This window comes from Ceratotherium simum, chromosome 12, assembly GCF_057802395.1.
Source record: "Ceratotherium simum simum isolate JZ-2026a chromosome 12, ASM5780239v1, whole genome shotgun sequence".
NCBI lineage: Eukaryota > Metazoa > Chordata > Mammalia > Perissodactyla > Rhinocerotidae > Ceratotherium > Ceratotherium simum.
In genome coordinates this window covers 2,392,939-2,405,685 of record NC_141911.1, presented here as the reverse complement: position 1 = coordinate 2,405,685, position 12,747 = coordinate 2,392,939, and the positions used below count along the sequence as shown (strand labels likewise).

Below are 12,747 nucleotides of genomic sequence, written 5' to 3'. Positions count from 1 at the left end.
CAGGGCTGCTGTCTTGCCAGCGTTCTTGAAGGGGAGTTGCAGGGATCGGGCTGGGAGGGGGCCTGGGCAGGATGGTACAGGAGTCTGGAAATCCATGCTGAGGAGTTTGCTCGAGATCACGTGATACGGGCAGAGCTCTGGTTTAGGTAGGGTCAGGTAAGCTGAGCAAATGTTTTGATGTCCTGGTTGGGGGGGCGCTGTCAGGAGGCAAAGAGGCCCTTTGGAAAGCTACTGCAGGAATGGAGACATCCCAGTGAGCAAGATAGATCCCCTGTCGTGTGCAAGGGGGTAATGGTTGAGACGGAGGGTTGCTCAGAGAGACAGCATGAAGAATGAGGAGAGAAGAGAAAGGCAGAAATCTTAGGGAACATTTCTATGAAGAGGAACCTGGAAAGAGAAGAGTCCAAGAGGCTAGAGAACAAAGAAAGGACAGCGCACGGCAGGCTGAGGGAGGGAAGAGTTTCAGAAAGGAGTGGTCCTCTGAGGTGTCTAGGGCTGTGAGGCTGAGGACAAAAGGTCTGAGGCAAGGCTTGGTGACTGGGAGGTCACTGGCCATTGGAGTCTGAGGGACAGGGTTGAAGAGTGAAACAGATACAGGCCAGCTTGTGAGGACTAAAAAGTGGGTGGGTTTCTCCCTCTGATTTCCTGCTTTGGCTCCCTTCCACCTCATCCGGGTGTTTGGAGAACAGGACAGAGAAGGGGAGATCAATATGCAGGCTATTGTTAGCTAGAGTTCTTGGTAACCCTAAAAAGGCACAGGAGTTGAGGCATGCTGCTGCTGCCTCCCTCCACCTTGTCACATCCTCCCTGAAATGGCTGCATTCATGGGGCCCTGGTCTTCCCACACTGCAACCACCCCCATCCGCACACGTGCTGAGAGTGTTAGGGCACACAGAAGCAGTAGGGTTGGGGTGCTCTGAGGTCAACGGGGAAGCCTTCTTCCCACCACATACACGTATACTTTGAATCCCTCTGAGGTCCCATTATTAGAGATCCATTCCTTTGGCTTCTTCCTTTTAGCATCTTTGAAATCACCACCAGTCCTGAGGGAATGAGCCGAACAGACATCCCCAGAGTATGAAGAGGCACCCTGGGTATGGGGCCTAGACTCTGCAGAGGCCCTAAAAAGTGTGGTGAGAAGATTCAGAGAGCAAAGCCAGGGACCAAGGCCACAGCAGGCATCAGACCCGCCAGGCTTGAGGCTTGAGTGGGGCAAGTACACTCTCCGAGATGGCATGGGCCTCCAGAGCTGCCCTCCTCCCTCACCCTTCCCCATTCTCTGTCCCTCCCTGCCAGGTCTCACCTCAAAAAGCAAGAAAGGAAACAGTGAGGGCTTTCTGGAGCTGGCCCCCAGAGGCCTGTCTGTGCTGGGGAGGTCATAGAGAGGGAGGGAGGGGCGGGAGAAAGGCAGAGAAGAAAGCGGAGGCTAGACAAAGGGCCCAGTCCACCTTTGAAGCCATCTCTAACCCGAGCCAGGGAGGGGTGGGGGTGGGCTGAAAGCCCAGCTCGGGGGAGGCAGTCTAGAGTTTTAAAGAATGTCTCAAATTCTTGCGGAAATCAGAGGGATTGTAAGAGCTTCCCCTCCCCAACACACCTCCTTCCCAGCCCCTTCCCCAGCCCCCCAAGTCCAGTCCTCCACACCTGGGGGCCCCAACGCTTTGTTCTCAGGTAATTGCTGGGCGTTGCCCCTGTGTTTAAAATCCCATTGAACTCACCAGTTATCAGCTGTGGCTCCAGACCACCCTCCCTACACACCCCCCAGAACACGACCCCCACCATGTTTCCCGCAGTCTTCACTAGGATTAAGGCTCTTTGTGATTGGAGGGGAGAGAAAAAAGCAACCTAGTGGAAAGCAATTATGACAAGCTGGAGGGAGAATGTCCTGGGGCCTAGGGGACCTCCCTCCTGGCAGCTGCCCCCAAAACTGCCTGGAGTTGGGGGTGTCAGACTGGACTCCAGTCCTCACCAAGGGAGAGGTGAGTGACCTCCTTAACCCCTCTCCATCTGGACTCCTGCTTCACTCACCTCCCACTGTGACTGACTGGGGCCCCCACAGCTTCCCATTCTTAACTTATTTTTAGGCCATTCTTGGGAGAAGTGGGGAGAGGGATGTCTTTCATCCTTTTTCTTCTGTCTCCATAATCCCCTTTCCCAAGATATTCTCAGAAAGAAGAGGGAGGGGAAACTGAGGCTGGGGGTCCATCCACAGAAGGAAGGGCTGAGGGCTCGGTGAAGGTGTTTCCCCTGACGAGACTGGGGGGGCCTGCTAGGAAGGGCCTCCCCCTTGCCCAGATTCAGAGCCAGCGCAGAGAAGGAACGAGGCGGCTTTTATGGCCTTAGTTCCACCCCGCAGATGCACACCTGGAGGCGGAAGGCACAGGCCCCCGGAGACGCCGGGCGGGGTGGGAGTAGGGCGCGCCCTCGCGGGCAGCCGCCGCCTCTCACGGACGTGCCCCGGGCAGCGGAGGACAGCGCCCGCCCGCACGCCCCCTTCCGCTCGTCCGAGCCCTCCCCGCCCCGACCCTGCTCACCGGAACAGAGCGCTCCTGCTCCCGCCCCGAGGCCCGGGGTCCGCCCGGCCCCGGGGCTTCGGGTGTCCTCGGCCCAACAGGTAGCGCGGGACGCCGAGAAACCGGAGCCGCCGAGGGAGGGGCCTGGGCCTCCCGGGGCCTCGCGTCCCCCGTCCCCTCGGGACGGGCCGGCCCCGGGGAACGAGCCCTGGGCCGAGGCTGCCCACCCCCGGCCCCTCGGCCTCGCGGAGGAGCGAGCCTGTTTCCAGGGTGCTTCGTGGTTGGACCCTCCACCCCCTTCAGATAACCCGTTTGCAGGAAAACGGTTTTATTCTGGAGCTGGGAGTTGGGGGTGGGGTGCAGGCCTGGGTAGTGGAAGGTGAAGAATGGCCAACCCTCTTTTTTTCTCCCTCCTTTTTTCCTGAAACAAAAAACGAGAGCCCCTTCCTACAGTCTGGCCGGGAGGAATCTGGAGGCCGGGCTGACTGAGGGCGACAGGGGGAGAATTTGAGCAGAGCCGTCCCCAGAGAGTGTCTGGGAGGCCTGGCATCTGCGGACCTGCCCACCTGCTCAGGGCACCTACGGTTCCCTCCTGGGTCTGCCTGCCCCAAGGGGGCCTACTCCCACCCCAGGCGCCAGCTCTGGTTTGCGGAAGTCCTGCCCCCTCCAGCTGGGGGCTCTGGCTCCCCTCCCTCCACCCCAAAGTCTTTGGATTAGGAAGAGGAGGGGACGGGAAGGCTGGTGAGGGGCGCTGCCCCCGGGGCGTCCCCGACTATGTCACGGGCTGTGGCCTCCGAGTGCGCTTGGTCCGGCGGGTGGGGGCTGAGCCCACAAACTCGAACTGCTTCTGCCTCTCTGCGTGGTTGGGAAAGGGCAGCTGGCCCTGGTAGAGACGCTTGATGAAGTGGGCCTCTCGCTGGTTCTGGCGGCTGCGGGAGGCCTGGCGCGGCCGACCCTGCCGCGTGAAGGCCATGAACCAGCCCTCGTGCCGGGCATTCTGGAAGGCCGTGTAGTTGTTCTCCAGCACAATCTCAGTGAACACGCAGTCTTTGCTCTTCCCACTGGGCTGGGAGGGAAGGAAGGAGGGAAGGGAGTTTTCCACCCACCATGTTTGGTTATCTGCCTTTTGGGCCTATTTTATAGGACTGAGGAGGAAGCGACAGGGACTGTGAGCCCAGGGATTCCTGCCTGGTGAGATGGGAGCCCTTGTTGGAAAGGCAGAGGTGGGAAAAAGGAACAAGATTTGCTTGGGGTCAAATCTGAACTTAAATATAGGCTTGTCGTTTGAAAGTTTTACACTTTGAACAAGATATTTAGCCATGCTGAGCCTCAGTTTCCTGAGATGTGGCATTAAGACCGAGGTAATTATGCAGTTTGGTGCATACGCAGCAGCCGGTGGGACAGAGAAGGCTCCTGGTCTGGGTGAATGGTGTTGCTGGGTGGAGGGGAGGGAGGCAACAGTCTCTGATGAAAAGATGGGGCAGACGTTTACAGAACACCGATTATGTCAGGAGCCACACAGCCACCCATTTGCTCTATAGCTGACCTTGACACTATGCCCATTTTTACAGATGAGGAGCCTGATACTTGACAGAGATCAGCAAATATTTGGTGAGAACAGCCAGAATCTGAAGCCAGACTTGGCCAGTGGCTAAGGAAATGGAAATCTCCCCACGCAAGAGCACTGGACCCCCATTGCAGAGTGGTTGCTCTAGTAGGCTGCTACATTAGCAGGCAGTTATACTGGCAGGTGGTTACACTAGCAGGCGGTGATACTAGTAGGTGCTTATACTAGTAGGCAGTTGGTGTGCATCTTGCTAGTTGGATCCTGTGGACCCCACTGACCTGGGGGAGCCTCGGGCCTTGTGTGAATGCTCAACTCTCAATCCTGGTCAGCCCTTAGCCCTCAACACAGGGGCTTCAACATGATGTTGGTGCTAAAATTCTTACTCATTGATGCTGGGGAAGTATCCTATAACTCAGAGCCAAGGATCCTATGGATCAGCCAGTGTCCTCAGAGGGCTTCTAGACCCTCAGGGACTCCTTTAAATGGAGAAACCAGAGAGTGGCCGAGTGGTGGGGGCAGAGAAGAAGAAGTCAGAGTGCCGGCCGGGCCCAGTGGAGGGGAGTGGGATGCTGATGGGGCCCTGTGTGCCCCACGCCAGTGAGACGGACTCTTTCATCTACCGCCATGTCTTTTGGACCTCACCTTCCCGATGAGCTTGCCCCTCTTGTTCATGCAGATGTACTTCTCGCTCTCGGCGCCCTTGATGCGCACCCGGCTTCCAAACGTGTCCGTCTCCACGATGAGCTTGGCTGTGGGCGAGCGGAGAAAGACCTCCGTCTGTCGGGGCTGCCAGCCCAGGAGTGTGGCAGAGGGCCCCCAACCCGCCTGACCTCTGAACTCGGGTGGGGGGCATTGGGAGGCCCTCGGGGGTCCTCTTTCTAGAGGCTTCTCCCTGCTCACCCACTGCAGCCTCCACCCTGACACAGGATCTGAGGATGGACCAGGTGAGGCAGCCAGGGGTGTGAGTAGCCTCTGGTGAGGGCTGGGTCTCACCAAACTTGTTGCCATCCTCAGCAGTGGCGGAGATGCGACGCCCGGTGACCTGCACGTGTTTGCCACTGGTCCGGCTGTAGAGCTGGTACTCACGGATCTGCCGCCTGCTCAGCTGGTCGGTCATGGCACCCTGGTCCCTCACGTACTGGTTAAAATTAGGAGACGGGTGACTCTCCCCCTTTGCGGTTACCAAGGGAAAAATAGTGTCAATTTGTTTGGGTGACACCACCGCCAGTCCATCCAGGGGAGGGGGGCGGAGGTGAGTGTGGTGGGGGCAGGCCATTTGTCTTGTGAAGTAGAGGTGCACAGTGCAGGAGGCATATGGCCATGACCTTCCTAGGCCAGTGAGGAGCCAGTCATGACCTCTTGGCTCCCTGTCTACCCTGAAGCAGAGGACTGGTTGCTGCCTGGGCTTGGGGGACACTTGGTGACACAGCACAGGCCTGGAATCATGACCTTGGGAGCTGGAAAGGGCCTTCAACGTTATGGTATCCAATGCAGGAGGTGCACAGGGTGACACAGCTAATTAGAGACGGAAGCCCTGTCCTGCCTCTAGGACCAGGGCTTGTCGGCCCCGCACGACTCCATGGTCTTGGCTCCACTGGCCAGGACAGCCAGATTTCTCCTCAATTCTCCCCACTGGCCTTGAAAGACCCCACCCCCAGCACATGTGCTACCCACACACATGCACACACAGGAGCTGGTCTGTTAGGGTCACTGGAGAGCATTATGGGGGCCCTAAGACCCTTCTCTTTAGGCTCCTGCAGGGCCCCGTCAGCATTACTTCACAGCGTTCACCGTGGAATCCTGAGCTTATGCCCCTCTCCCATGCCTCTCCCCCTGGGTGCTCAGGGCTCTCAGAGAAGCCAGCCCCCCATCTGGTGTCCCTCCCCCCTCCAGGGGGGACGCTCCTCCTTAGTGGAGGGAGGCGGAGGCAGCAGCGAGAGGCGCTATCAGTGGTGGCCCGCTGGCTGCTCCCACAAGGCCACCTGCCTGTGCCAAAGTGCAACAGAGGCTCGTGGCCAGGCAGGGGCGATGCCACTGCCGCCTGCTTCCCCCGGAGTGGAGAGGGCCGTTTCTACCCATGTACCACACAAAGCCAGGACAAGTACCTGCTCCAGGCCAGGCCTCTCCTTACCGTCCACAACACTGAGTGGGAGAGAAACAGACCACTTCCTGCCCTCTCTCTCTAGCAAGGTGCAAACAGGGATGACATTTCCCAGCTGCTGGTGACAGCCTCAGTTCTAGCACTAAACGTTTCTCTATCTACCTGGATCCTGCTGGCCTGTGCTGGGACAGCTTTTCCCTGCCCCAAATCCCTAAGCCCACCTTTATATCCCAGGCGCAATCGCAACCATCTGGAACAGCGCTAGACCCAGAGCAGCATCTGTTAGGGGCCACTCTCTCCTGGAGGGAGGGTGGGAAGTGTCACCTCCGAGGAAGGGGGAGGTGAGGGAGCGGCTCCAGGCTTCCAATGTAACCTGCTCGGCATTAACCCTTCCTGTGTGTCACTGCTCATTTCCAACTCGAGCTCATCCACAGGCCAGGAGTGTTGCCAGGCCTTACTCCCAGCCTACGAGAGTAGGGTCTGTGGGACTCAGAGCAGCAATGACCACCCTACACCCCACCCTGGAAAAACCTGAGGCCAGTATGTGGGGTGGGGGACCTGCCTCCCTGCCAGGGGGTGGGGTCTGGCCTGTCCCTAGCCCAGAGCCTCCTGGCCCAGGTTCAGGCCCTCCGCCCCTCCTGGCCGGCAGCCTCCTCTGGCTGTCTGTTCCAGGTCAGAGCAGAGACGGCTCCCCGAAGCCCCTCCTCGCTGTCCCCCCTCGAGCCCTGCACAAAAGCAGCCCCACGCCCCCACAGCCCACAGCCCACAAGTCGCTCTCCCCACGGGACCTTGCCTGTCCCTTTCATGTTACCGCTGCAGGGGGACCTCCCCTTCCACTGCCGCAGACAGCTGCTTGTCAGACGGCCCCTCAAGCATGGCTGTGGTCCGGCCTGCTGGCCCCCCCTCCAAGGGGGCGAGGGGGCACTTCAAGGGGAAAGGACAGCTTTGCCACCTTCCCCAAGTCCTGAATGGGGCCTCAGCCAGGCCATAAACGCCCTGGCCAGCAGCACCATTGTGCTAATTCCCCTTCCAGAACAGGTTGGGCCCACCCCCAGCCCCCTCCTGGCCAGGCTGGGGGCTTTCTTCTTGCTCTCCCTGTATGTGTGAAGCAAAAGGCCTGGAACGGGGGCTGGAGCAAAAGGGGGAAGAAAAGGGGGGGTTGTCTCTCTCTCTCCCACCCCCCCACTGCTTCAAAGGCAGCCTCTTTCCCTCTCCCAGAGAAAAGGCATTTACCTTCAAAAAAAGTCCTCACTGGATATGAAGAGAAGCGGGCCTCCAGCCTGGGAAAGCCAGGCGATCTCTCCCCAGAGCGGTTCTGGACCAGTGCATTTTAATAGCTGCACTTTTATGGAGGATCACAAAAAGGGACCAAGCCCTGCACAGGGGGCTGAGGCCTGGGGGAGGTGTGCATGGGGGAGGCTGACTTGGGGCGGAGAAGCAAACCCTGAACCTTGTCCCAAACGAACCTCTTTGGGCTTGACCTCATTGCCCTGTAGGGAAGGAATCACCCTGCCCTGGCTGGGCATTCTGACTGCCCCCACAAACGCCCAGGACAGCGACCCTCAGGACATCCTGTTGGTGGGAGTGGGGCGGTGAGTGGAACACACAGTGGTTTTGTATGGAAACCTGTCCTTTCAGGTACTTGCAAGTACAAGCCTCACCTGAGCCATCACCTCTGTCCGCCCTTCCAACAACTCCCGGGCTCCGTCCCTCAAACCTGGGCTACCCCCTGCACTAAGCCTTGGGGGGAACCCAGTGTGGAGGGATGGAGAGAGAAGCAGAGACCCCAGGGGAAGTAGGGAGGGTGGTCAGAGGGAAGACAGGTAAAAACCTCAATCCCCAAATCTGCCACGGCCCCTTCTCCTACTGCCCCTTCAAAGACTGACCGCCCCCCCCCCCAAACCTCAGAGCCTTCTAGACCCAGGGCAAGGCCAGAACCTGCCTCTCTCCACCAAAAGGAGACTCCTCCTGCCCACCATCCCTGTTGGGTGGGGTGGGAGAGATGGGGAAAAGCAAGTGGGGGCCCCTCGCCTACCTGAGTTTGACAGCAGAGAATCAGAAGCTGCAAGCACCTGTGTGGGGAGAATAGGCAGACCCAGGTATGGGTGCCAGCAGCCAGCCCCAGGCACACCCAGGCGCCGCCCCTGCCCACACTCCCGGTGGCCCACCCCACCATCCTTGTGGGAGTCCCAGTAAGATTAGGTCTGCCCTGAGGCTGGAAATGGCAACAAAACCCTAGTCCGAGAGGCAGCACACTTACAGAGTGAGGTTGGGCAGCAGGCGGGTGGCTCCCATCCCGGAGAGAGTTCTTGGGGCGGTTGCCTCCCTGCCCCCAAACTCAGGAGCAGATGTGGGCAGTCCCCAGGGTTAGAGTCCCAGAGAAGCCAAGGTCTCTTCAAGCCACAGGTTTTCAGGGGGGAGAAGGGGAGAGAGAGGGGAGGAGGAGGAGGGGAGAGGGAAGGGAGGGGGGAGGAGGAGGGGGAGGAGGGCGTAATTGGGAGACTGAGGTGTGAGGTGTCCACCTTCCCGGCCAGTGAGACTGCAGACAGCCGCGGCGGGGCTGCCAGCCTCTTGCTAGGCTACCCAAGCACAGAGGATGGAGCTGCTGTAGCCTTCTCGATCAGGAGGCTGGCCCCTGGGATCTCAGTTCTTCCCGACCCCCACAGACCAGCTGGAGGGCCCCTCCTCCCCTCTGGGCCAGCTTCTCCTGCCCTCAGGTTTGGCGCCCCACCTCCCCAAGGGTGAGCTGCAGGTATCAGTCAGGGCCTGGAGTCACTGGGTCTCGCTGGGTGGGGGGTGGAAATTCCCAGAAGCAGCCTTAAAAGGAGGAGCCTCCCTCCAGGCGGCAGGAGGTGGGCTTGGCCAGGAGCAGCTGCTTCCACTGCCTCTGTCCCCCCTGCTCCCCCATCTGCTCTCTGGCCACTGGGAAGGAGGGGTTAAGGCTGTCCTGACTGGCAGCAAATAGTGGGTGCAACAGCTTGGGGGCCAGGGGTGGGGAGGAAGGCGCAGCTCAGGGCTGTGGAACAACCCTGATGGGGTCTCAAAAGCTGGTCTGAGAGGGAGACAGAGAGGAGCTAGGTGCACCGGCCAAGCCCCTCTTCTCTGGTCTCGGCAGTTGCCTCTGAGACTGGACAGTAATGCGTCAGGATCACGGGAGATAACTGCACTTAGCAGACGTCAAAAGGTGTAATACGTTCTGGGCCTCACTTGCCGTCCTCCAGGGCAGCAGCTATCCCAGAGCCTCTCAGGGCCTCTCCTGTCCCCGCGTCCCCTAGCAGTTGCCTAGGATGAAGTGCCCACCAGCTTCTTCACATGACTTCTGGTCCCACTCTCTCTGTAAGGCCGGTTATTACCCTATCCTGCAGACAAGGAAACTGAGGCACGTTGGTAGGTAATTAGCTCAGAATGACCCGGCTGGTGAACGGCGTGCCCGTGGTTCCAGAGTCCCTGCGCTTTCTCTTCCACATGGATTGTGTCTGGAGCCTTCCCACCATGTCCACGCCCTCCGGGGCCCAGCAAGAGCCGTGGTCCTGGAAGCTGGTGACTAGGGACTCCACCCTGCTCCTTCCCTACAGAAGGTGGATGGTGGTGACTCTGCTTAGGGGGCATCTCCGGGGGAAGCCCCCATCTAGGGAAGCGGAGCTCACATCTCAGCCCTGGGCTCCCTGGAGGTCTCAGTGCCCCCAGGATGGGAAGAGAAGGGGAAATGCTGGATATGGATTTATTTACCTAAAGAGATAAGTGCAAGGGCGAAACTCTCACCTCCAGGCATCCTTCTCACCTTCCTGAGCTACATCAATCCACAAAGTTGTCTGCCACCTCCCCCCCTCCAGAGACACCCCCTCCCACCCCATCCCGTCCAGCCCAACACCTGGCTCCCAACTCCGCCCCCCCAGGACCCCCTGGGCAGGGGCAGTGGAGCCTTCGCTGGCCTGGGGAACGTGGTGTTAGCCCCAGCCCTGTAATTGCGGGAGTCCAGGGTTAGAATCAAACAGAAAGAATGTCAAAACTGGAAGGGATCTTAGAGATTCCCCGTCGGGTGCACCTCTCCATTCACCGACGAGGCTCAGAGAGGATCTCACAGCTAGTTCGTGACATGGCTGGGACAAGGTACCAGGTGCCGACTCCCAGTCCAGTGCTCGCTGTTCTCTGAACCTCTCTGCTTTTGCCCAGGCTGATGCTCCTAATCATTTCCACTCTCCACATTCGTTCCACCATTTGGGGCCGATTTAAACTCTTCCTCTTCTGTGGAAACTTTCCCAAATCTACCTCTCTGCTGTGATTGGTGCTGGCTCTGGTTTGATTCTTTGGGAAGCCTTTGACCTCAGGCCCACATCCCCACCAGCCCCCAGCTCCCAGGTAGGGTAGTAAAGGCTACCTCCTCCTGCCCTGGATCCTGGGGTCACAGATAGGAGTGGAGGGGCATGGAAGAGACAGCTCAGGCTTGGGGTTCCGGGGTGGAGGGGTCAGCGGGGGGACTGAAGGCAATGAGAGGCAGGTGTGGGGAGTTCCACCTAGCGCTGTCTGGGCTCATGGCCTCTGAGCTGGAGCAAGCGCCTGGTTCCTACCAGTGGGGGAAGGGCCTGCTGTCACGGGCCAGGCCCAAGCCCAGCCTGGGTCTCCATGGTGACAGATGCCAGCAGTCAAGCTTGGCCTTGAGGTCAGCCACGGGGCCGGTGCCAGAGGGCTCAGGGGCATGGCTGGGTAGCCTGTTTCCCAGTGTACCATCTTCTGCTCCTTGCCCCTTCCCATTCCACACCTGCAGCCCTGGCTTTCTGACCTGGTTTGCTCCTTTACCCCCATGGGAAGGCCCATGGGGAGCACAAATTGGGGAGGCAGCATGGAGAATGTCCTAGGCCTGCATTCTGAATTTTATCCCCATTCCCTGGCCCTGGCCCTCACAGGCTGTGCACCTGTGGCAAGTCCCGTCAATTCTCTGGTCTCAACCTCCCAATTCATAAGAAGAAAATGGCTACTACCGATGCTGTCAAAACTGCCACTGTGAATGTCAACTGAGATGAAGGACACTCCCTGAAAAGTATCAAGTGCCAAAAGAACGGGGGAAGGAGGCAGAGACCCCCTTATGTGGTCTAGCCTCAGTTTACCTAAACTTTGACTTTCTCCCTTGACTAGAGGCAGCTGGGAAGGGGGAGAAGGGTAGGGTTCATTAACATTTATGGGGGTGGCAGGAGGTGATAGGGGAAGTGTGAAGTAGCCTGGGTTAATCCCCACCCCCTAGTGCCAAGTTCAACACCCCCCAGCTGGGCCGTCTCACACCTGCTCCTCCTAACAGCCCAGCTGGTGCAGACACAGCCCACAGGGCCCACCTGCAGGCCTGCCACTTGTCACCACCTGCTTCGACCCCAGCCCACCCTTTTCCTGTTAAAAAGAACAAGGGCTAGGGCTGGGGAAGGGGGAAAGGGGAAGGGCAAAGGGCACCCCAGCAATGCAGACAGACCCCAAACAGCAGATCGTTGCTGTTTGATCCCTACTGCCTGCCAGCACATGGAAATCAAATTATCACAGATTTAGCTGTTGAGTGCCCTTATGGGCAGCCCATGGCTAAGCCAGAGAACTGAGGCACTGCCCGGGGCTGGCGAGGGAAGAGATACCTGTGGAGTACGCGTTTGGCTATAACCAGGCTCTGTGCTGCCCCTCGGGGGGCTCCAGTTCCACAGTGGGCTCAATTATATCTCCTGCCCCCAGTTTACCCAACTTCCTAGCTCTCTGGTGCTGCCCATCTCTCCCTCCCAAAACAAGGGCTCTGGAGGGGAATACTGGCTCCTCCACTAGCTGTGTCACCTTGGGGGCAAGTTGTTTAACCTCTCTGTGTGCCTCACTTTGCACATGTGAGCAATGGGGCTAATAACACCCACCTCAACCCATGGTTGAGAGGATTAAAGGAGTCCATGGAAGGCACTGGAGCAGCACCCAGCTCACAGCATGTTATTACTGCAATCATATCAGCCTTCTTTCTGTCCAAACCTCCCAGCTTGTTCTGTCTCAGGCCCTTTGCACTCTCTGTTCCTGCTCCTAGGAATGTCCTTCTGCCAGCTCCTCACGTAGCCCACCACCCCTTTCTTGTCAATGCCTCCTCTGCGGGACCTTCTCAGATCTCCCAACTAAATAGCACTTTCCCACCCTGGAAATTAGCCGTTTTACTTCCTCCAGAGTACTCAACAGTAATTGAAATGCTGTTGTTGGCTTTTGTGTCTCCACTAGACTGTAGACGACTTGGCGGTGAGGAATTTGTCTTGTCCACCCTGTACTGCTGTGGCGTGAAGCCATGGTAAATGCCAGCTGCCTACCTGGAGCCAGACATGACGTCCCCTGTCACTCCCTGGGTGACCTGCGGTCAGCAGCTCACTCTCATCTCTTAGAGGTGGAATAACACACACATCTGTCTCACGGGGTGTAGAGGCAAGCAGCCACACCAGCCCTGCCCCCTCTACCTCTTCTGGCACCAAGAGAAGGTGAAGCGAACAGGGAGACTCACGCACGACCTTCCCGTGTAGGTGTTCAAAGACCTCCAACCTTTTGGGACCCACACCTGGGGGTCCTGGGGAGAG

General features: G+C 58.6%; 1 protein-coding gene across 2 annotated transcripts; it reads right to left on the bottom strand.

Moving 5' to 3' along the window:
- Positions 1–2,821: 2,821 nt before the first annotated feature.
- Positions 2,822–8,869, bottom strand: FGF17 (fibroblast growth factor 17). 2 transcript variants are annotated; one of them, XM_004442317.2, is made up of 5 exons: positions 8,439–8,869; positions 8,214–8,250; positions 5,071–5,248; positions 4,720–4,826; positions 2,822–3,576 (listed from the first exon to the last, which is right to left on the bottom strand). In XM_004442317.2, exons 1-5 carry the CDS (start codon positions 8,471–8,473, stop codon positions 3,283–3,285), a joined length of 651 nt encoding a protein of 216 aa, XP_004442374.1. In that variant the 5' UTR covers positions 8,474–8,869; the 3' UTR covers positions 2,822–3,282. The 2 variants fall into 2 exon arrangements, with proteins under 2 accessions (XP_004442374.1, XP_004442375.1); XM_004442318.2 differs by having other exon boundaries at positions 5,071–5,215; positions 8,439–8,868.
- Positions 8,870–12,747: the final 3,878 nt, after the last annotated feature.

Excerpts from the sequence above, each read along its gene's own strand:
- FGF17 (XM_004442317.2), bottom strand. The coding sequence starts at position 8,473 with ATGGGAGCCACCCGCCTGCTGCCCAACCTCACTCT. Across the intron at positions 4,827-5,070 it reads TGAGGATGGCAACAAGTTTG|CCAAGCTCATCGTGGAGACG; the intron begins GTGAGACCCAGC and ends GCTCGCCCACAG. Across the intron at positions 3,577-4,719 it reads GGGGCAAGCTCATCGGGAAG|CCCAGTGGGAAGAGCAAAGA; the intron begins GTGAGGTCCAAA and ends CTTCCCTCCCAG.